Source organism: Nerophis lumbriciformis, linkage group LG07 (assembly GCF_033978685.3).
Source record: "Nerophis lumbriciformis linkage group LG07, RoL_Nlum_v2.1, whole genome shotgun sequence".
Lineage (NCBI taxonomy): Eukaryota > Metazoa > Chordata > Actinopteri > Syngnathiformes > Syngnathidae > Nerophis > Nerophis lumbriciformis.
This window is the reverse complement of record NC_084554.2, coordinates 33,789,495-33,814,606: the sequence shown is the minus strand read 5'-3', so window position 1 is coordinate 33,814,606 and position 25,112 is coordinate 33,789,495. Positions and strand designations below refer to the sequence as shown.

Below are 25,112 nucleotides of genomic sequence, written 5' to 3'. Positions count from 1 at the left end.
ATGGCCCCTTAGTTGCAGTGAAAGTAACTTTGAATGCTCCAGGATACCAAAATATTTTGGACAATTCCATGCTCCTAACCTTGTGGGAACCGTTTGGAGCGGGCCCCTTCCTTTTCCAACATGACTGTGCACCAGTGCACAAAGCAAGGTCCATAAAGACATGGATGACAGTCTGGTGTGGATGAACTTGACTGACCTGCACAGAGTCCTGACCTGAACCCGATAGAAAACCTTCGGGATGAATTAGAACGGAGACTGAGAGCCAGGCCTTCTCGACCAACATCAGTGTGTGACCTCACCAATGCGCTTTTAGAAGAATGGTGGAAAATTCCTGTAAACACACTCCGCAACCTTGTGGACAGCCTTCCCAGAAGAGTTGAAGCTGTAATAGCTGCAAAAGGTGGACCGACATCATATTGAACCCTATGGGTTAGGAATGGGATGGCACTTCAAGTTCATATGTGAGTCAAGGCAGGTGGCCAAATACTTTTGGCATTATAGTGTATATTGAAATATAAAATATATTCAATACCATAGAATAGACATTTGCAGTTTAATTAGCAAATATTAAGTAAAACAAAGGTTTATGTGGACTACAAAAAAAAAGCTACATTGGCTGTTGCCAAGACAACCGATCTCACCTTTAACTATCGTGGCACATTTTTATGTCAAGAAAATAGCCAACATCAACAGTCAATCTGATTTATTTGGCACAATCAAAAGAAAATCCATCCATGCTTTTTTTTGCAACCAATCTTTCTCTTTGATGCAGTAATAAAAATGCAGCATGTGTTCAGAACATGAAGATGTTGCTCCGCGTGGTTGCAGAGCCGTTATGAATTCTTACAGCAGGGAGCCTACTGAACAGCCATACAATGATGAAGACTGTTGTCTAATAATGTTCTATGGTTTCAGTGAAGTGGTCGTTGCTTTGCTACAATGTGGAGCCAAAGCTACAGGTGGTTATATTACACTTGGTTGTTAGTCAACCCAATGGTGCTCTACGCTGGCAGTTATAAATACAGAGAAGAGAAAATACAAGATGGAACAGAAAGTAATTGCAGGGGGAAGGTGCGTATATTGAGCAAGCAGGATAATGCATCAAAACACAGTATTCTCAAATTTTAAAATGACTCACCCTGTATAAAACCATCTGTAGCAATAGGCACTTCTTAAATAAGGTCTTTTTAATATAGTTTATTCCAGAATTTCTGTTTTCTTTTCAAAATGGCACAGCAGAGCACCGAATTCTAATCCGAAGTGGTGCCGCCACCCTCGCCTTCCTAGTAGCCGGGATGTCCGTTGAGTGGAAGTTGAAAATGCATAAATCGACGGTGGTCTCATCTCATGTCAGATACCACCGCGAGAGGCACAGGGCTGGGGGCGATTCTCTTAAGACGATTTCTCCTTTCTTGTTCTTGGCGAATCAGCTGCGTGGGAATTGACTCCGTTCACACCGTTGGCTTAAGACAGATGACAACTTGGTTACATAACTTTCAAGTGCCGTCACACTGATCTATTAACAGGCTGTGTAATCAGCATGAGCATGTGATGACATTGAACCATTGATTAGAAAATAGGATGTGAACGAAGGAACTTTGTGCTGATAAGTCAGACAATGTGCAACCTGAATACAAGGAAACATTTCCGACGTCTTTGGTTTCACTCATTCTGAACAGTAATCAGTAAATGCCCTTTTAGGCAAGCTTATCTCATTTACCCATGAGTTATTGCTTGTTTTTATAGTTCCACGTAGGCAATAACTGATTTATTAATAAAGACACATTTTATTATTTAAAAGTTTTCCTCTAGAGCAGTGGTTTCCAATTTTTTTTCACCACCTCAGAAAACACTACCACCATAATGACTAACATTAAAATACAGTATCGCAGGAGGCCTAAGTGTTCATTAAAAACAAGGCGGAGGTTTTATCCAACAAGTATATTTAATATTTTTGGCGATTGTAACATTACACAGTTTGAATATAAAATACTGTACTTTAACTCATTCTTTGGCGTACCACTAGAAGGAGCCTGCGTACCACCAACACAGTTTGGGAATCACTGCTCTAGATTTTTTTATTTGACTTGGGTCCACGTTTAGATTTATATATATATATATATTTTTTTTTTTACAGTGTTTCTATATTCATCTCTTTATTTATTTAATAAAATAAAAAAATAGCTCAGACAAGACCTGCCTTTGGCGCTAAAGTCTTCAGGGGAATGTAGTACATAAACATTTAGCAACAAACCGATGCCCTCAATTTCTAGTGTACATACATACATACATACATATATATACACATACATACATATATATATATATATATATATATATATATATACACACATACATACACATAAATGCATTATATATATATATATAATACACATATATATATATACATACAAATATACATACATATATATCCAAATATATAGATACATATACACATATTTCCATACGGTATATACATATTCACACACACACATATATATATATATATATATATATATATATATATATATATATATATATATATATATAGTTTGTAATATCACTATTACAATGTAAATTTAAATGTATTGTTTAAATTCCATGTATTTCTTTACTCACTGCTCCTCAGTCTCATGTAATTTACATTTTAATATTGTTTTAAAAAATTATATGCAATAGTTTATTAAATCCATCCATTTCCTACCGCTTGTCCCTTTTGGGTTCGCGGGGGGTGCTGGAGCCTATCTCAGCTGCATTCGGGCGGAAGGCGGGGTACACCCTGGACAAGTCGCCCCCTCATCGCAGGGCCAACACAGATAGACAGACAACATTCACACTCACATTCATACACTAGGGCCAATTTAGTGTTGCCAATCAACCTATTCCCTGGTGCATGTCTTTGGAAGTGGAAGATTATAATAGAACATTTGCATCCCAAGGACATTAAAGGTATGAGAGAACGCTCAAAGTGTCCTGTTCAGATTGCATATTTAACAAAAAAACCACACACTTGACCCAAACCTATGTCCCAATAGTAAAGAATCCCATGTCTGACATTTCCTGACAGGTAGATGAAAATCCCGCATATCTTTTTGAGTTATTTTGCTAGCTAAATAACTAACTAACTTAGTAACTAATTAACTGGCAAGCCAAAGGCATTGATTTTTGATGTTTTTAAATTGTTTTTACCCTATTTTATTTGTCATTATTTGAAATGTGTATTTTCTTTAATTTGTTAGCACAGAAATAATAGTATAATTCTTTGTAGGTGCCTCACCTTTATCTTTCTTTGATTTGCTCTTGGAGGGAACTTGTTTCTTTTTCAAGGACTGAGTTTGAGCGCTCTCCCTCCACCGGCGCAGCTGAAAGTTGATAAATTTCCACATCATGAAGGCCTGAGTCAGACACACGGCGGCCAGGACAGTTACCCTGGGAGAGAGGAGACACGGATAAAGACAGGGAGTTTTAGCATTCATTTGGATATAAAAAGGGTCTTTGATGTTCAAAGGACTGCTGATAACAAGAGAGACCATGCACCCACCTCACAAAAAGAATGTTAAAGTTTCCGACAGCCAAATCAAAGCCTTGATTTTCAGCGTTGACGAGGCCGAAGCCCACGGTGAGGACGGACAAGGACAGGGTGAGCAGCCGTCCCAGGACAAACAAGACTGCCCATACGGTGAAACTGAAGGACGAAAGGATAAATGATGAATGAATCTTGTAGTGAGGAGTGTCAAAACGCATTACATGGATAAATGAAAAAAGAATGGTGAAGGATCACTTTGATACATTTTGTTCATGTTAGCTAAAACTGGTGGTTTTTTCATTTGTTTATGCTAACAACTGGAAATAATAAATGCCAGCAATATAATATTTTTTTCTCATTTGAAGCGTACCCCTCTCAATCTATGACTATGACTTCTTTCATTGGAAATTATAATAACTAGGGATGTCCTGGTTAAAATTTTTGGCCTTAGGTCCCATCCGATTTGGAGTCCCAATCCAATACTTTAATAATAGATTACAGAAGTGAAAATGTTTAATAGCAAGTAATTAGAGTGAACACAATAACCCATTTAGTTAAGGCTTATCCTAATAAATGTTGAATTGCTTGTGTTGTAAACCAGATGACATATTAAATGTGTACTAATGAATTCTACATCATTTATTTATGTATAAGTGTGCAATAACTAAACAAAAGCAAACTATTGGCTTCCATTTACATCGTTTTATTTATTCAAAGCCTTCCTGTATCCAGGGATTTAGTCACTGAGTTTGTTAACTGTAACAAAAATGACCAAAATAACGACGTTTTAATAATAAGAACAAGAAAAAGAAAAATATCGAACTTGTCGCTTAGTGATATTGCAAACAGTGGTGTCAAACTGGTTTTTGTTGAGAGCCACATAGCAGTTATGGTCGCCATCAAAGGGGCGCTTGTAACAGTGAATATATAGGAATATAAATATAGGATCACCTCATGATATTACAATTGCCTTTGCATTTGATTATTTTTTAACATACAAATTGTACACAAACTTGCTTCAAAATCACAAGTCGAGGTGACTAGCAGATATTTATTTTTACAAAAAATAAATTGTGGATGATCAGATAATATTAAAGTTTAAAATATATGCAATTTCATTGAATACATTATTTTTTTCTATTAAAGTGGAAATAACGACTACATTTAGTAAGAAAAATGAAGTACTTTATTTCCAGGCATTCACAGGCCACATAAAATGATGTGGTGGGCCAGATGTTTCCCCCCGGGCCTCGAGTTTAACACCTGTGCTCCAATAGGTGTTGATCGTATTGACATCTGGATCAATTACTCCTACTTTACATTGACGCTTTAGCGATTAGCTTGTTGTGCTGACATACTGCATGTGTGTATGGTATGCCAGCTGCACGACAGCAGAGAGAAATGCACTTCAGCGGGTTATAAAAACTGCCATGAAGATCACTGGCTGCTCTCTCCCCTCCCTAGATGAACTGTACAGTGCCAGGTGCCTCAAAAAGGGCCAAAACATCATAAGGGACCCATCTCACCCTGGACATAAACTTTTTGAACTGCTGCCCTCAGGCAGGAGATACAGGACAATAAAATGCCGGACAAACAGACTTAAGAACACTTTTTACCCGAGAACAAGTGTCGCTGAACACAAGACGACAATAATGACTGTGCATGTGAGCTGTGTGCTTGCTATTTTTATGTATTTTATGTACCGGTATTTGTATCTATTTATCTATGTTCTTATGGTTTTATGTGTTATGAATTTGCACTAAATTAGTTTTGTTTACAATTTCGTTGTACAATGTAAAATAACAATAAAGATATATTCTATTCTATTAGCGTGTGTGTGTGTGTGTGAAGCATGCTTAGCCATTCATTTTCCTATAATCCTTCAGTGATAATGATATTTGGAAGAAATGTAAGTTTATTTTCCACCATACTAGTGAGGATTACGGTAGTATCTTAGAGGCGGCTTTGTACTGTGGGTAGACAACACGTTTGTTGCAGCTTGCTTTAAAAATCGATCCGGTGTTCTGGCAAAACACGCAACTAGGGCTGAGCGATATGGCCTTTTATTAATATCTCGATATTTTTAGGCCATGTCACGATACACAATATATATCTCGATATTTTGCCTTAGCCTTGAATGAACACTTGATGCATATAATCACAGCAGTATGATGATTCTATGTGTCTACATTAAAACACTCTTGTTCATACTGCATTAATATATGCTTACTTTAAACTAAGTCAATTTACCAAAACTGTATTTATTAAATAGTTGTTTAGCAGTCGCACAAACATTAATGTAATTTCAAAACAGAAAGTGCAAGATTGTCAGAGACATTTTAAAACAAGCTATTAGTGCACTTTTGTGCATGATGTCACTAAGATGACATATCAAAACAACACTAAATTAAAGTGCACTTTTTGTACAGAACGCCACTACAATAGTTAAAAACAAATAAAGTGCACTTTTGTGCATGATGTCACATAAGATATTTCAATAAGTGTCAAATAAAAATGAGCTGCATAATAGAAAATCAAATAGTGTATGTCCTTCACTATGTGGTAGGTTCCTGCGGACGTTATGGTTATCTCCTTCTGTTGTTGACTATTTTTTTCATACGGTGTTGATGTGGAAATGGTTGCTTCGGCACTTTGTTGGTGTGGCACCGAACGGAGATGTTGACATGCGGAGTTTCAAGCACTCCTTATTCTCTAGCGGGTGACTTTTCAAATGATGCTACATTAGCAGTGCTGCTACTTTTTGTAGCAACGCTTTTGCCGCATAATTGTTCAACATTTTCCCGCTTGGAGCCAAACCACCGCCAGACGATGAACCACTTTTATTGATAACGCTTATTGATAATGAAAATAATTAAATTTTCAAAACGAGTACCAATAAAAAAATGCATTTTCCAAACTCATTTTACAAGGTAAAGACTTCCGAGTGATCTTACCCCATTTGTCTGTTCTCGTTACTGAAATAGATGAGGCGCGAGACGTGGAAGAGAAGCTCCACAAAGTAGTGCAACACCAGCAGGACCAGACCCAGGCGGTTCAGGCTGCAGGAAAGAAACCACACATGAGGATTGTTTTGCAAACGCAAAACGGCAGTGTCGTCGCTTTCTTCCCAGACTCTTACTTGAGGATGTAGGCGCCCGCGATGTGGACCAGGTAGAGGAAGATGTACACCAGCTGGCGCGGAATGTCCTCCTACACGGTAAACACAAACAGCCAAATATTTACACAAGGCCTGGAATTGAGAAGGCAAGGAGATTGGGATTCTTTGGAAACAATGCTGCAGAACCAAGGAAGTGCGGCAGGAAATAACCTAGGGATCCAAACACAGGCTGGAAGACGTTGTCTCAATTTCAGCCCACTGACTAGGAAGCAGTGAACAACTTCAACTAGCCACTAAACTAAAAACTTACTTTTGTGTTACAGGTGAAGTGACAAAGCAAATTAGTATAACATCTAATTAATATTTAAAAAAAACAAGCTACAAGCCAAAATGACCTCCTGGGTGCAATTTGGAAATGGATGGTGTAACTAAGGTGTTGCTGTAGCTTGTTTACTTCATATGCAATCAGTAGTCATTTCTTCAACTTTAGTTATACTAGTGGTGTTCCTCAAGGTTCCATTTTAGGTCCTCTCTTTTTCTTCATTTGAGCTGGTGGCCCACAAGTTCAGTTAAAAAAAACTTGTGAGAGACTCACATTTTTGCAGTAGATTCTTTAAAACAGCACGGTAATCTCATAGAGATGATCTTTGACTATCTTTTTTGCAGAAGGTCTTTAAAAGCAGCAGAACGCTCTGGTAACTTTGACAAAATAAATTGACGAAAATCAAATGTCCACTGTAGAGGACGCTAGTTCTTCGGAGTATACAAGCTTTACTGAATAGAGAAGTCCGGCCCCCCGGTCTTTAGCGTTCTGGAAGTGTGGCCCCCAAAACTATTTAGTTGAATACCCCCGCTGTAAAGCATTAAAAAAAAAAGGCGGACAATGTTTATTATTGTTCTTATCCAGGGTGTACCCCGCCTTCCGCCTGAATGCAGCTGGGATAGGCTCCAGCACCCCCACGAACCCGAGAGGGACAAGCGGTAGGAAATGCATGGATGGATGGATGATATCACAATCTTCTTTTTTTTTACAGAAACACCATGAAATAGCTGCATCACAGCCGTAACAGAAGATCAAGATTTGTGCCTCTAAAGAGAACCAGGCTTAATGGGACATTGTCACAACTTTCTACACGTTAACACCGACTCCTCATCCTGCAATGTTTATTCTAGTTAAACTTCACACCAGTACCTAGAAAGCCAGGAAAATTCCCTGGTTGAATTTCATTCTGGGCAGTTTATACAGAACGGCGGAAAGGAAAATAATCTTCCATAGGCTTTGTGAAAGGGGCTGGTCTGCTCACCACAGTTGTATGTAACTAGAAAAAAACTAATTCACAAGACTCCAAAAATACAGCAACATCAGAGCCGTAAGAGATGCATTTATTTGTCTGTGCCGTAAAATTGCCCAGTTAACTTAGTGCACTCCATTCTCTGCCATTTATACAGAACAGCACCGTCCGTGTGAAAGGAGCATGTAGTTTGTAGGTTAGTGGTGTAGAACTGCACTCCATCACAAGCCTCTTTCACAAACAGCAAAACAGCCACATTTGATTTGGGCCTTGTCTACCTACAGAAGTAGTGAGATATTCGTGTAACTGTGTGTGCTTTCCAGGGCCAGCCCCTGGCATAAACACTCTATGCGGTTGTTTAGGGCCACTACGCCACATGCTTACGGCGACAGGTCACTTCAGTAGCTGATCATCATTGTGGTTGCTATGCTCTGCAGATGTTTGCTTACTGATTACTACTCACTGGAGACTTCATGAGAGCCAAAAAACATAAAACATCACTTACTGTGCAATGTCTGCTGTCATTAGGATTCCGACTGACAGAATGTTATTACAGTCCCGTTTAAATGAAGAATGACTCATAATCCTCATGAAGAAAAATTAGTACAACCAAGCGCAGACCAAGGTCTTTTTGTGTCAATCTTACCATTTCCGGGTCTAAATTGGATGCCAAAGTGTACCAACACGTCGGAATACATCCTCGTCCTTCTACTATCCAGGTGAGAGGCATGATTTATGATTAAGAATAAGTGAGGGAAGCGAGGAAACAGCTGGCCAGTCAATGATGGCACACAAGCTTGTGATCTGCGTTAGAGCTTATAATAACAATTTCACTAATATTTAGTTAATATTGAAGTCACAAAATGTAAATGGAGTTTTGTTAGCGGTTTTTGGTTGCTTAATTATTGAGTTTTATGGGCGAAATAGAGGACCCTCCCATTGTCTCTACGAGTTGGAATGCATTAAAAAAATACATCAGTCGTTAAGTATTTCATAATGATTGTGAATGATAGGCAAAATCCTAGAAAAAAGTGCATTACCCCTTACAGATGTAGTAGCTAAAAGCATTTGTTTTTTTCAGTTTTTGCCTATTTATTGTGTTTTGTTAACTTTTTCAATTAATGTTGAAGCAGCATCACAGTTTTTAGTTACTTTCACTGCGCTAAGCGATAAACACTTTTCTTTCGACCCCTTGGACCTATCAACCTATTTGTTTTACATTTCTTTAAGAACGTTTCACATTATCTGGAATATAAACACATGACTATTGACCATCTTGGATTGAACTGAATTTTAGTGGTCAATGTAGTCTTTTTGCTTATTTTACATACCTGAAAATTCACAGTAAATAAGAATCTTTACATAAATTGTAAAATATAATACATTATTTCATAGACAGTATTCAGCTTTGATACTTTAAAGTGTGTGCTTTGTGACACAATTCAGAGTATCAAAGCTGAACTGATATCTAATTTTTTTGGAAAATATAGACTTATTCAAGCTGGACTGAACAATATTAAAGGAGCTTTATCAACTTTGAATGATCACATGGCCGTGCTCGAACAGCGGCTAGCTTCTAATGAAGACAACATCGCCGACCAAATTAAGCGTATGGTTCCTTTGGAAAAAGAAAAGGCTGAGAACAGAAGCCGTTCTTCAAACCTTTGTTTCATAGGTATTCCTGAGCGAAGTGAAGGAAAGAACATAATAGCTTTTATCAATGACTTAATTCCGCCACTCCTTGGCATGGACAATTTTACCACGGCACTTGCAGTCGTTCTTCAGATGATCCAAACAACAGATCATCTGAAAGGAGATCTTATGCATAAGGGTGCCCGGGAACCAGATATTTCCTGACATCAATGCCGCCCTCATTCACAAACGGCGTCCGGTTGACTCCGTTAAAAAGAAACTTAGTGCTGCCGACTTTAAATATTCTTTGCTGTATCCCTGTACGCTGAGAGTACCGTAATGGAAGGGAAATCAAAGATGTTCCAATCTTCAGAAGAGGCTGAAACTCTGCTTCACGACCGCTTCCGATCTCTTCTCCATGAATGGGTTGTGAGTAGATCCATTCCTCCTATCTTTGTTTATTTAGTGGACTATTTTTCTCGAGCATCGCCAAGGGACCTAAAATGACTATTATTTCTACAATCTCCTTTTCTGTTGCTACCTCAAACACTTCTTTGAACTGTTTTATTTATTTCAAGTGACGTACTGGAAGTGACTGTTGTAATACCGTTTTTTCAGGACACTTTTTTGGTGTCATCCTTGACTTTGCATAATATAGTATGTTTTGTTTTAGGGTTTACCTATGTGCATTCTATGTGCTCTATAGATTTCTGCTGATTTTTGTTGCTTGGCGGGCTATGCTTTGTTGGCCCCCTTCTAAAGAAAATGTTTATGTACACAGAGCATGCGGTAATTAATGTCCCTCTTTTTGTATGTATGTATGTGTTTGTCTGTTTCTTTGTTGCTTCTTTTTTTGTGTCTGTGAATGTCTGCTTTTTCCCCTCTTACCATTCCCAGCTACCCATTTCTCATACCTCTACTTTTTTATTTATTATTTCTATTTTATATAGTACAATTGATCATTGGAAAGGGTTATTATTAATCTTAATATCAGGAGCCTTGCACCAATAGATTTTTTAGGACTTGGGCTAACTCATTACTCTTTCTGAGATATGGCTGCATGATATCATTTTAAGATGAGTTGAAGATAGACAACTTTGTGCTTTACAGAGCTGACGGGGGCTCAAAAGGAAGAGTGGTGGCAATTTCTGTAGTTTCTCATCTTAACTCAAAATGCATAATTTCAGAAGTCCAACCAGTTAATTTTGAATGTTTTATATGTATCAATTAGCATGAAAATAAAATATTAAATATTGGTACCATTACCATTTATAGACCTCCCTCAGCCCCAGCTGACTCTACCAAGTATATACTGTCAACTATTAAGTATTTTAAGAAATGTAATGAATTGATCATTTCGAGTGTTTTTAATAAAAACAAACATTTCATGGTGCAAACTTCACCCATTTAATATACTGTACGAACCTACTGTACTTGAGTTGATCCCCGATCTGTATAATTACAATCCTCATGTGTCAGCCATTTCAATTCTGATCAAGTATAATTTGCAACAAGATTTCAATACCGTACAACACTTTTTTGAAAACAGGCTTGTTCTTAGTATGAAAAAATCACATGAGTTTATCTCATTTACCGGAGTTCCATATTCATTTTAATGCTGGAACTCCACTAGAACGAGTTTATGTATTCAAATACTGATTTCATTTGTAAAAAAAAATGTGTGGCTGTTGGGGCTCTTTACAGATCATCCATTGTTTTTCATTCCTAGTTAGAAAAATAATAATTTCTCATGTTACTTCCCATACTAGATTATGCTGATGTTTACCAAAACAGTACTGACTTTATCCTCAAACCTCTCAACATTTAATATAATTATTTCCGCAGATTTGTCCTGAAGTGTCAATTCAGAACTCACCATTGTGTCATGTATGAGGCTATTAATTGGCTTAATCCTAAATTGGGGAGTCACTTTCACTTTTGTTTATTTTTAAATGTATCTACTTACAGTACATGTTCCACCTTACTTCGAACTTTAGGGTCAGTCTACAGCTCCCTATTCTCTAAGACTTAGCCCTGCAATTAAGGTGACGACTTGTCAAGGGTGTTAATCTTTAAACCAAATGTATTTTCCTACTTGCAAACAAGTTGTTTTTGTTTCTGATTTTGAAGTTGTATTATGTTGCTACTAATGTTGTATTCTGTTGTAATCTATTGTAATGGTTTATGTAAAGTTGTGTGAGCCGGTGTGATGCGGGGTGCTATGGAAGTGGTAGAACAGTGTGTTTTATTGTAATGTATGTTTTATGTTTTTCTGTATTTGTATGGGACCACTCTGAAAACTAAATGCTGCATCTCAAGGGGCTATCCTAAATAAAACTGAAATATCTACCGGTAATCAGAATGTGTGCGTGTACCTAAAGTTGTGGCCATTACCTTCTTTGTCTTCTGGAAGTAAAGCTCGGGGAGGGCGTGAAGCCAGTAGCCAATCTGACAAATGAAGTAAAACTTCATCTGGAACCTGCAAAAATTATGACACATTCACATTTGGGGAATGCTTGCTTTGATTGTGTGTGTGTGTTTGTGTAGGTGTGACAACTCACGGCATCAGCGTGTGGGGGTAACCTTCCCACAGGGAAACTGGACTGGACAGAAAGTTCTCCTGTGACATGGACACGTCTATATTCATATTCAAATTCAATTGGAGACTTCTTCAATATCATCATTTATAGCATGCGTAGCATTATCATTTAGCCACAAATATGTTCTAATCGTGAGCATTTGACAAATAAATTGAGAATTTCTGGTGTATTCCACATTGTTGATTTTCTCCCCGCAAAAAGTACAATAAAATAAAACAATTGTATTGTATTGTATTGTATAGGAATAAAGGTTTGAACCTGTATATTTTGGCCACACAAATGTTTTAGGATAAACTTTCTACAATGTACATTGTTTTGTACTTTCTTCCAAGTTTTAAGCTTAATCATTTAATAAATATCAGCATTTAACGATGACGCTCGCTTTCAGTTTACGTAAACCTTCTACAGATTTTAGCATACAGGGAAGGCGGTAGAGGTGGGAATCTTTGAGGACCTCATGTTGTGATTAAGATTCAGGGGCTATTCTAAAAAAAAAAAAAAAAATACAACTATAATTATTATATATATACATATATATATACGCACGCACACGGCCTGGGCAATACCACGATTTTATTGATAAATTCAAGTTTTTTGTTGCTCACAAATAAATAAAAAAGTTCTCCTCTTGCATATTTTCTGCCCCCATGAGCTTCCAAAACCCTCGCCCATCTCTGGCTAAAGCTAATGCTAACAAAAGTGAGATGTTTGTCTGATTGATTTTTATTACTATTTAATGATTATTGGTATCCTTATCTGACAAAGGGCAGCCTTGGCGGAGTCCAACCCTCACTGGAAACGTGTCCGACTTACTGCCGGCAATGCGAACCAAGCTCTGACACCGATTATACAGGGAGCGAACTGCCACAAGAAGACAGTCCGTTACCCCATACTCTCTGAGCACTCCCCACAGGACTTCCCGGGGTACACGGTCGAATGCCTTCTCCAAGTCCACAAAGCACATGTAGACTGGTTGGGCAAACTCCCATGCACCCTCAAGGACCCTGCCGAGAGTATAGAGCTGGTCCACAGTTCCACGACCAGGACGAAAACCACACTGTTCCTCCTGAATTCGAGGTTCGACTATCCGGCGTAGCCTCCTCTCCAGTACACCTGAATAGAGTGTGAAGTGTGAAGCGACTGGGATGGGAATCAGCACCTCCAAGTCCGAGTCCATGGTTCTCTCCCGGAAAAGGGTGGAGTGCCATCTCCGGGTTGGGGAGGAGATCTTGCCCCAAGTGGAGGAGTTCAAGTACCTCGGAGTCTTGTTCACGAGTGAGGGAAGAGTGGATCGTGAGATCGACAGGCGGACCGGTGCGGCGTCTTCAGTAATGCGGACGCTGTATCGATCCGTTGTGGTGAAGAAGGAGCTGAGCCGGAAAGTAAAGCTCTCGATTTACCGGTCGATCTACGTTCCCATCCTCACCTATGGTCATGAGCTTTGGGTCATGACCGAAAGGACAAGATCACGGGTACAAGCGGCCGAAATGAGTTTCCTCCGCCGAGTGGCGGGGCTCTCCCTTAGAGATAGGGTGAGAAGCTCTGTCATTCGGTGGGAGCTCAAAGTAAAGCCGCTGCTCCTCCACATCGAGAGGAGCCAGATGAGGTGGTTCGGGCATCTGGTCAGGATGCCACCCGAACGCCTCCCTAGGATGGTGTTTCGGGCACATCCGACCGATAGGAGGCCACGGGGAAGACCCAGGACACGCTGGGAAGACTATCTTGCCCGGCTGGCCTGGGAACGCCTCGGGATCCCCCGGGAGGAGCTGGACGAAGTGGCTGGGGAGAGGGAAGTCTGGGCTTCCCTGCTTAAGCTGCTGCCCCCGCGACCCGACCTCGGATAAGCGGAAGAAGATGGATGGTATCCTTATTGATCATTGGAGTGTATTTATTTTCATGCAATGTGCAATGCTAAATTTTTATTTAGTATTTTATTAAGTATTTTTTATTAAGACAGAAGTTTTGAGTTTGCACTTCAATAGTCTCAATGTTGGAGGTTATTTATTTGCATGCAATGTACAATGCTACATTTTTGTTTACAGAAGTATTTTATTCAAGACAGAAGTATTGCCCTTAATTTAATTCTTTGAAAATGATTGCATGAAAAGTACAAATTATTTCTTGTCTAAAAATAACAACAAAAAACAAATCAGCATTTTGTTAACAGTAGGATGCAGTGCAAAACTTGTTTTCAATTATCTCGGTCATCTGTATTTATTGTTTTTATTAAGAAGTGGGGGGGGGGGGGGGATCTGAAAAATAATTATATATACATATATATATATATATATATATATAAACACCGTATTTTTCGGACTATAAGTCGCATTTTTTTTATAGTTTGGCCGGGCTCCAGTGCGATTTATGTTTTTTTCCTTCTTTATTATGCTTTCCGGCAGGTGCGACTTATACTCCGGTGCGACTTATACTCCGAAAAAATACGGTATATATATAGATAGATATCTATATATATATATACAGATATATATATATATATATATATATATATATATATATATGTGTGTGTGTTTAAAAAAACTCAGGTTTTTGTTAGTTACAGATCGCATTATAAATAGTATCTAAATTTCAGCTTTTTCTCACTACATAACATCGTTTTTGCTCTTTCTAATTGAATTTAAAAAAAATGTAGGTTTGTTTTTTTTGGACTATCTGCTGTGGGCCAACAAACTTTAGCTGCAGGCCACACTTTGTACCACTTTGATCTAAAGTGTCTTAAAATTGATAAACAAATAACTAAAGAAATAAAGTTACAGTTTACTCTGAAATGCTTGAACAAGCCCTCTCGTAAAGCTGCAATTTGATTGGTGGAGCTGCTTCATGTGCGTGTGATTGCTCTGTAGATTTCCTGTTTATATGTTTACTACTGTAATGACTTACTGCAAGTTAAACGACAAAATGTGAAGATAGGTGTGGTCTTGATGAGGAAGTGTAGTTAATACGATAAATAGGCCAACAAACGTTACTCACAGAGACGAGGATGCTCACGCCCCAACCAAAGGAGAACAAGTAGAAAGTGCTGAGCTGACCGGACTCGTTGAACTTGCTGTGTTTGGTTTTGGAGAAATGCTTCTTTCTATTAATTTTCTGTGCCAAAGAGCAATAAGCAAACAATGAGGATGAGCAGCATAGTAAACCATGCATATGAATATCAAATAGTATGTGACAAGTGAAGTGTGACTCACATCTAGCACGTACTCCTGGATGATGGCGTGCATGATGATTGCCACCAGCATGTAGAAAAAAATGGTGGCCAAATCTTTGATGCCGTGGTGGAAGTGGTTCACAGCCGTCTCCTCTGGCCCTTCGATAACACACTGATTATAGTCAAGTCATCACAGGAAGTAACTGTTGCAAATATGTGTACATTGCACAATGTTCCACTGCATAGAAATGAAACTAATTTACATGATATGGTGCTTTCTGTATAGATACATTCTAGCTACACAAGAGAGGAGAAACACAACTTTAATACGCACACAGACAACACTAACTACTATTATGTTGTCAATATGTGAAGTAAAATTAGAGATGGATATGTTGTCAATATGTGAAGTAAAATTAGAGATGGACTGAGTAAGGAATGTAAGATGGAAAGATGGAGCATGATGACACATGTATAAGACTTAACGGGTAAAACCAGATTTATGACAGAGAAAATTACACTTGTGTGTACTGTCAAGGCAAAAGTAAACAGACTATGAAAAGTGACACCATCTTCCTATTGCTTGGAGAATGTGTGTCATGAACAACCATTTGGTTGCAGAGGGAGAAGGGAAAAAGGCGTGCCAACAGTGACACCAAGTGGCCAAATGTTGCAGGAACAGGCTTGACTTTTCCCTCTGAGTGATCAAGGGATTGAAACGCTCTTGAGGTGTACAAAAACATGTTTTTGTAATGACACACATTAATTGTTGTGTACATCATTAGTAAATCGTAACTGAGGCTTGGCCTAGTTTTTATGATAATATCTATTTGACCACATTTATCTTTGCTGACATGAGTTATTGAATTATATATTTCATAATTGCAGTCCAAGTCATAAGAAGGGTTTATTACACATGTTAGACATTAAACATGTTTAATACATTTTGCAACTAATCTAAATTCAGTGTTTCCCACAGATTGGCAATAATTTGTGCCGGAAGAGGTGTGGCCAAGGGTCGAATGGGGGCGCGAACATGATTCACATATATCACCTTCCTGTATCGTAGAACAATAAAGAAAACATCTATGGCAGCCCGCCACAAGTCAATTTAGTGCTGCTACAAATTATGTATGGAAAACAGTGTTCCCTAATCGGAGTTTAGAACCAATGTAATATTGTACTATTTGAAAATGAGAAAATAAGTGTACAGGTTGTAGGCGAGATACCATTGTAAGCAGATAAGCATGTAAAAAAAACAACCTCAAAACTGATAATACATTTTTTGTATCAGTTTAGAACATTTTGCATACAGGATGTATATTTAAATGGCACTCATGCTTGGATACAATGCCTCTGTAAATAAGTTACAAAAGTCACGTAGGCCTGCCTGATAGGACTGTGACTGTACAATCAGGTGGGGTGGAGAGCAGCCTCGTCGGCTATCTGGCACAGGATTTGTTAACCTTGACACAAGCTGGACTTGTGACACGACTTAGCCCAAAATGTGCAACCACACCACAAGAGAATAGAGACCAGCTGTGGAAAGCACGCTCTCAAAATGGTCATTCCACTTACCGTTGGTAGAGATGGTGACGTTGTACTGGACCGTGATGAACAATACTGCAAACTTCGATGTTACCTGTAAATTTGGATACACAAAATGCAAAAACATTATATCAAAACATGTTTTATACAGTACATCATTGTTGGATAGCCAAAATATGATGTTTCAGTGTTTTATTCATCGCTGCCCACCACAGATACATTTACAGTCCTCGGGTAACACTGGAGGGCACTGTAGTTAAAATTCCTTTTTTATTTACCACTTACGGCAGTAATGTCCAAAACAGCCCCTGGGTGTGGCCCTAAGATTGTTTTCTGGGTTTTGGTATGGGGAACATATTCACCATTAATTAGTTGCTTGTTAACATGCAAATGAATAACATATTGGCTCTAGTCATTATTTGGTACTTATTAATGCCTTATTCTGCATGGCCTTATTATACAACTAACCCTAACCAAATAACTCTAAATTAAGTCTTTGTTACTGAGAATATGTTCCCCTAGTGTCCAAATAACTCTAAATTAAGTATTTGTTACTTAAAATATGTTCCCCATACTAAAGTGTTACCGTTTTCTGATAGCCGGTTGGCAAATTATCCAGATAATTCAAGTTAGGGCAACAACGGCTAATTTATGTAATCCATTATTTCGATTAGAAAAAGGCTTGGATTTACCGTAAATTCTGGACTATAAGCCGCTACTTTTTCCTAAACTTTAAATCCCTGTGATTTATAAGACTGTGCGGCTAATTTATGGATTTTTCTTCGCTGACAGCCATAAAGAAAATAATTTCCATTAAACACACGCAAAGGACATTTAAATGGTGTGTTATGGTTTGAGTTTGCTCACTGCAAGTGCAGCTGGGTGAATGCCTACAATTGTTTCCTGCTGCTTAAGGCTTTGAACCGGATGTAGAAGTGCCGCTCTGTCTTTTGATCGTCCATAGCGTTTCTACTAGTATGATGTCTTCATTCATTACTCCAAGCAACGTTTGTAAGTTTTACAATAAAACTAAAACAATTCTTACTTACTAAACCGTCCCATGTGTGATGTCTGTAGGAGTGTTGTCATGCATATTTGTACCTGCCATCATAATGTAATGAAGCTAGCGTCATTAGCTAATATGCTATCACGTTTACAAACGTCTGTGTTAGTATTATTACCTAACAATGGCATTCTGTTTGTATTGTTACAGTTGAGTTTCACAAATTCCTCAGTAAATTCACAGAGACGTCACCTGTTTAGCTGATGGAGAGCTGGCTTCTGCAGCTAGTGGGTCTATGAAGATGACTTTATTTGATCAGCCGTTTTACTGCTGTGTTATGGACACCGTTTGTAAACAATTAAGGTATGTAAATAAAAATGCATTGAATCTCAGTGTAAATAACTAATTTCACAACACATATCTGTGGCTTATTTACTTTCTAATATTTACTGGTGCGGCCTATATACTGGTGCGCTCTAAAGTTCGGAATATACGATGTATTCTGTTGCTTCAATTAATCGTTATGAAAATATAAAATGATAACATCTGGACTGCATGGAATGCCCAGAACTTAATAAGCGGACATAGTTCCACATGGCCGCTCCCATAGCGCAAACATGAACAGCGGAGATTAATATTTAAAATTATTTTTATGGGATAGCCCACCTACCTCGTTAAAATCTCCCCGAAAGTGTCCCATTCGTTTGTACTGCAAAATGTTGTCTTACTATTGTAGTTTTTGTTATTGACTTGTTACTATTTTTAACCACCCCCGCCCCCACATTGAAAAGAATTATCCAAACTTGTCCCAATGCATTTGTGCTGCAAAATGTTGTTGCCGTAACTATTAGTTTTTATGTTAACGTGTTAATAACCAGCCCCACCATCTTGTAAAAATCTCTCCAAACGTGTCCCCAAACAGTTTTGCTGCAATTTTATTGTCTGTTAGTTTTTTTGTTACTAACTTATTATTTATAACCAGCCACCCCACCTTGTAAAAACCTTGCCAAACTTGTCCCATTTGTTTGTGCTGCAACATTTTGTTGTCTAAATATTATAGTTTTTATGTTAATAATGTGTTATTTAAAACCCGGACACCTGCCGTTTTGAAATCTCCCCAAACTTATCCCAACTGTCTGATCTGCAATTTTTTTGTCTATTAGTCTTAATATTATTAATGTATTACTTATAACCACTCCCCCACCTTTTCAAACTCTCCCCAAACGTGCATCAAAAATTTATGCTGCAATTTTTTTTACTCTATTATAGTTTTTATGTTGTTACTGTGTTATTACTTATAACCAGCCTCCCCACCTTGTCAAAATCTCCCCAAACCTGTCCCAAACGTTTGTGCTGCAAAAATATTTTGTTTTTATGTTAATGTTTTTCAGTTATTAATGTGTTATTTTTCATAACAAGCCCTCCACCTTGTCAAAACGTTTCCCAACTTCTTCTCGAGGGCAGTGATTCTCAAACTAGTGGTGTACGGGCTCTATCTAGTGGTACACCAAAAAACAAGTCTGTAAATATGCACTGTATGTGGCGTGTCACTGTTGATTATGTTTGTGCATTGTGAGTAATGGTACAGTGGCCAAAAATAATTAATATATTTGTTAAAAAAAAAAACCTGTCTTGTTTAATGAATACTTAGGCCTACGTCGCTACTGTATTCTAACGTTGGTAATTATGGTGCTACATGGAGAGCCAAGTGTTTTCTTAGGTGGTACTTGGTGAAACATATTATCAATTTATTACTTACAACCACTCACCCACATTTTCAAACTCCCTAAACCTGCATCAAACATTTATGCTGCTAATATGTTTTACTCTATTATAGTTTTTATGTTGTTAATGTGTTATTACTTATAACCAGCCTCCCCACCTTGTCAAAGTCTCCCCAAACCTGTCCCAAATGTTTGTGCTGCAAAACTATTTAGTTTTTATGTGATTTTTTTTCAGTTATTAATCGGGCTAGTCAGGGATGTCAAACCAATTTTAGATCGGGGGCCACATGAAGAAAAATCTACTCCCAAGTGGGCAGGACTGGTAAAATCACAGCACGATAACTTAAAAATAAAGACAACTTCAGATTGTTTTCTTTGTTTGAAAATAGAACAAGCACATGCTGAAATTGTACGAATCATAATGTTGTTGTTTTTTTACACTTACATGTTGGGGTTAATAGTTTTGTAACTTTATTTGTCGTTATTTATACTTTCTGAATAAATTATGTGATAATGTTCACCAGTCAACTCATTGGCATTAATTTTCAATCTATCATGACAAAAAAAATAATATCAAAATCAAATTACAGTATTTTATTTATGTAGTTTGATCATTTTCCTCGATTGATGTACTAACATCATGTGGCGGATTTTGTACATATGTCATACTTGTCAACCTTGAGACCTCCAAATTCGGGAGATTTGGGGGGTGGGGGGCGGGGTTAAGGGGGAGGAGTATATTTATAGCTAGAATTCACTTAAATTCAAGTATTTCTTATATATATATAAATAAAATAAATACTTGACTTTCAGTGAATTCTAGCTATATGTAAATATGTATTTTATTATATATATATATATATATATATATATATATATATATTTATATATATATATATATATATATTTATATATATATATTTATATATATATCCATCCATCCATCCATCCATTTTCTACCGCTTATTCCCTTTGGGGTCGCGGGGGGCGCTGGAGCCTATCTCAGCTACAATCGGGCGGAAGGCGGGGTACACCCTGGACAAGTCGCCACCTCATCGCAGGGCCAACACAGATAGACAGACAACATTCACACACTAGGGCCAATTTAGTGTTGCCAATCAACTTATCCCCAGGTGCATGTCTTTGGAGGTGGGAGGAAGCCGGAGTACCCGGAGGGAACCCACGCAGTCACGGGGAGAACATGCAAACTCCACACAGAAAGATCCCGAGCCCGGAATTGAACCCAAGACTACTCAGGACCTTCGTATTGTGAGGCAGATGCACTAACCCCTCTGCCACCGTGAAGCCCATATATATATATATATATATATATATATATATATATATATATATATATATATATATATATATATATATATATATATACACACACATACATACATACATACATACATACAAATAAAATAAATATTTGAATTACAGTGTTCATTTATTTACACATATACACACAAAACACTTCTCTCTACTCATTGTTGTATTTGAAAGTGCAATGCTTTGCAGCCAGTAGCACAGCCTTTGAAGGAGCATAGGTATGTGCAGTGTAATATTCTGGGTTGGAGTCAATTACCAGGCGAGGTGATGAAGTTACGTCTCTTTACTTCATACTTCAGAACCTATCCCACACTTGCCGTCAGGGTGCACAATACAACGTAAACCGTTGGCCAACCAAAAAGTAACCACAGAACACTAACTGTGGTTACTTTTTAAACCTTTGGCCAACCAAAAAGTAACTTTTTGGTTGGCCAACGGTTTACGTTGTATTGTGCACCCTGACGGCAAGTGTGGGAGTTGGTTCTGAAGTATGAAGTAAAGAGCGGACGTGACGACAGGCTGTCCTCACTCAGGTCCGCACGGACCTGGAGGGGGCGTGCCTTAAGTCCGGCTGGAAATCAAGACAAATTCGGGAGAATGATTGTCCTGGGAGATTTTCGGGAGAGGCACTGAAATTCAGGAGTCTCCCGGAAAGTTCGGGAGGGCTGGCAAGTATGACATATGTAGCATCATCTAGAACAGGGGTAGGGAACCTATGGCTCTAGAGCCAGATGTGGCTCTTTTGATGACTGCATCTGGCTCTAAGATAAATCTTAGCTGACATTACTTAACATGATAAGTACTGAATAATTCCGCTGGTAATCACAGTGTTAAAAACAACGTTCAAAATACAAAACATTCTCATGCATTTTAATCCATCCATCCGTTTTCTACCGCACCTGTTCAAGAAGTCGCATTAATGGTAAGAAGTATTTTATTTATTATTGGTTAGCTTCAGAATAAGAATGTTATTAAAAAGAATGAGAGACTTATTATACTATAAAAATGTGGGTCTTACTTAAAAATGCACGCATCTAGTTGTATTCAATGTTAAAAAATATTATATGGCTCTCACGGAAATACATTTTAAAATATTTGGCTTTCATGGCTCTCTCAGCCCAAAAGGTTCCCGACCACTGATCAACAAAGATACAAATAATTGCTATTTCGACATCCAGTGGACACATTTAGAACAGCAGTTTCTTTCATTCAAAAGTTTTCAGGTTAGTTTTTATATACTGTATTTTTCGGAGTATAAATCGCACCGGAGTATAAGTCGCACCTGCCGAAAATGCATAATAAAGAAGGAAAAAAACATATATAAGTTGCACTGGAGCCCGGCCAAACTATGAAAAAAACTGCGACTTATAGTCCGAAAAATACGGTACTTAAACTCATGCAGCGGGCCGGATAAAACCTGTTTGCGGGCCTGATCCGGCCCCCGGGCCGTACCTTTTGATACCCCTGTCTTAGTTGGTACTTAGTGAAAAAAGTTTGAAAACCATTGATCTTGACTTAGGTTTTTCTAAGTCAAGAAGTAAATTACAAAAGTGAAAACAAGGTAAGAGAAAACTGTCATTACGGCGCGTTCACGGTACTTAACTTTAAAAACCCAAAACAGGAAGTTGATCTCTCTCTCGTTGTTTTACAGAAATTATGTTTTGGAAATGATTTTAAACTATATAGGTGGTGATATGTGATATATTAGTGATTGCATAGAGAAATGTAGCTTCTTGTTTATATTGAGCTAAGGAAAAAAAGGGGAAAAAAAGTTGGGGTTCGTGCGGCGTCAGACGAATGACTGCCCTCTTCAGAATGCCACGTAACACATGCAATGTTGCACGTAAACCACCTAAACCGGCTGTTGCTCAACCAATAATTATAATGAAAAGTTGCATTCAAACATCGCTTTTATTCATTCTATCTCATAACGCTGAGTGTGCTTTAACTTTAAACTTTTGTGGCGCCTGTTGAGGATTTGATGCCACTGCGAAGCGAAACCGGAGGGAAAGTAGTAATGGCGGCTTGAATTAAAAACACTTTTTTAAAAATGACTTTTTTTTTTTTTTTTTTTTTAAAGACAGAAGACGGTTGCGGTGCTCAATGTGGGAACTTTGTAAGGAGGAAGTAGCGAGAAGGAAAGAGAGGCAGCTAGCTGGCTGGCGAAAGACAGCAGCATCATGTTTGCTACTTACTCTCCACACATTTGCAGCCATTTGACATCAATGTTGTATTTACCTCGAACATCAAGCCGAGGAGGAACACCATAGCAACGCAGGAAACAATATCTGCATGGTTCTGGATCACAAACTCATGGCTCATCACCGGCGGGTTCTTGTTGCTCTTCTTGCGGATCCCCATGTTGGCACGATTCGGTGCTACTTCTGGGCGACTGTGAATTGTTTATTTTCGGGTCAATTTCGTCTTCTATCGTTTTTAGGTTTCCCTTCTGTTTCCGAGAAGCACCAGCAGGGCCAGGCGGCGATTAAATGGCGTGTCACTCCTGACTCCTGTGTTGGGTGGGAGGGTCCAAGCAAGAGTGGAGCGCTGCGTTCGAGACAACAAGCTTCGCGGGGATACAGGAAACAGCTGGCCGTCTGTAGCGCCACCTGCAGGTTGGGAGTGTACTTGCAGGCTTTTATTGTTTTTTACTTTGGGAAAGAAAGGTGAAATAAAGGGAGTTGAAACTACAGAAAACGTTTGCAATATTTAAGGAAAATCTCCCAATACAAAGCTCCAGTTTTTGCAAAATACAAATGGAATTTTGTGTTTAAAAATATAAACTTGCATTTCTATTGGTATTTGTATTGCTCCATTTGTAGTGTAATAATGCTCATTGTCATTTCTGTATTATTTTTTATTTCGCTAACTGATTATTTGCTATTACTTTTACCATCATATTTGTACATGTCGTATTTGCTGATGTTGCTCTATCGTTGTTGTTGTTGTTTTTGTCTCCCCCCACAATTTCCCCCTCTGTCTTCCTTTTTTTTCTCTTTCTATCCCCTCCTGCTCCGGCCCGGCTGCACCAAATGATAATATAAATACATTTAATAAAGTCAAATACAAATAAGGCAACAAGAGAAGTATCCGACACTTCTCTTTTGTAAAGTAAATCTGAACAGCCGATATGGGCATCTACATCAACTATATGATTTGCCTGAAAAGCTGGACAGGACAAAAAAAAAAAAAAAAAAAAATATATATATATATATAGAAACCTGCGATGAGGTGGCGACTTGTCCAGGGTGTACCCCGCCTTCCGCCCGATTGTAGCTGAGATAGGCTCCAGCGCCCCCGCGACCCCGAAGGGAATAAGCGGTAGAAAATGGATGGATGGGATATATATAGAAACTTGAATGCATACCCTTTAGCAGTGGCGGGCCGTGCGTTTCCCACCTCGGCCTTCAGTGATGTCCGACTTCAATGATTCATCATCATCATCATTTCTTTTTATTCCTTTCATGAAAATGTATATATACAAGCCATATACAGTTGACACTTTCATTGTTTTTTTGTTTCTCATACATTTACATGATCAGAAAGGAGCAGATGGAAGAATACTATTCTTATATTTATCTGCCCCCTTTTTAACACAAATTATTTTAGATGACTTTATCACTGTTCCCTCTACCAACACCCCAACTCCAACATACTTTTAATTTTCGTTTAAGCATTTTCAAAATGACACGTCCAATCAAAATCAAAAATCAGTTTCATATAATTCTAGTTGTCTCTTTTTGTAACTCTTTATAAATTCAAAGATATTCTTGCAACTTTTTAAGTCCTTGTCTAGAGAATTCCATGCTTTCACACCAGCAACAGACAAGCACATTTGCTTCAAATTTGTTCGCACTCTTGGATGTTTAAAATCATACGGCCTTCTGAGGTTCTCATCTTCAGACGTGAACACAAATCGGAAGAACTTTATTTCTAGCTTTGAACATCACTAATAGAGTATGCAATTCTACAATGTCTTTTAGTTTTAATAATCCTGACCTAATGAAGAGTGGATTTGTGTGGTCTCTATATCCTACTGTAAAATGATTACCTCTCAAAATACCATCATTTATGTCCCCACATGATCATTGCTGGAGAAATACTATAAAGAAACACATTTACACACTACTGGTCATTGTACAAAACAGGTTATTTTCTGGTGCATTTAAAAATC

The 25,112-nt window shown here is 38.2% G+C and overlaps 2 protein-coding genes across 2 annotated transcripts in view; one reads left to right on the top strand and one right to left on the bottom strand.

Annotated features, from left to right (window-relative positions):
* Window positions 1–688: 688 nt before the first annotated feature.
* On the bottom strand, window positions 689–23,516 carry tram1 (translocation associated membrane protein 1). Its single transcript, XM_061965416.2, has 11 exons — window positions 23,177–23,516; window positions 16,910–16,973; window positions 15,372–15,490; window positions 15,157–15,273; window positions 12,130–12,188; window positions 11,963–12,047; window positions 6,666–6,736; window positions 6,481–6,585; window positions 3,542–3,685; window positions 3,278–3,429; window positions 689–1,463 (listed from the first exon to the last, which is right to left on the bottom strand). Exons 1-11 carry the CDS (start codon window positions 23,297–23,299, stop codon window positions 1,393–1,395), a joined length of 1,110 nt encoding a protein of 369 aa, XP_061821400.1. The 5' UTR covers window positions 23,300–23,516; the 3' UTR covers window positions 689–1,392.
* xkr9 (XK, Kell blood group complex subunit-related family, member 9) overlaps window positions 8,821–25,112 on the top strand; it is a 37,346-nt gene continuing 21,054 nt past the window's right edge. The window contains exon 1 of the mRNA XM_061965415.1: window positions 8,821–9,997. The gene's annotated coding sequence lies outside the window, so the exon portion shown is untranslated. The remainder of the gene's footprint in view (window positions 9,998–25,112) is intronic.

Excerpts from the sequence above, each read along its gene's own strand:
- tram1 (XM_061965416.2), bottom strand. The coding sequence starts at position 23,299 with ATGGGGATCCGCAAGAAGAGCAACAAGAACCCGCCGGTGATGAGCCAT. Across the intron at positions 15,274-15,371 it reads TCCAGGAGTACGTGCTAGAT|AAAATTAATAGAAAGAAGCA; the intron begins GTGAGTCACACT and ends TCTTTGGCACAG. Across the intron at positions 3,686-6,480 it reads AACGAGAACAGACAAATGGG|TTTCACCGTATGGGCAGTCT; the intron begins GTAAGATCACTC and ends TTCGTCCTTCAG.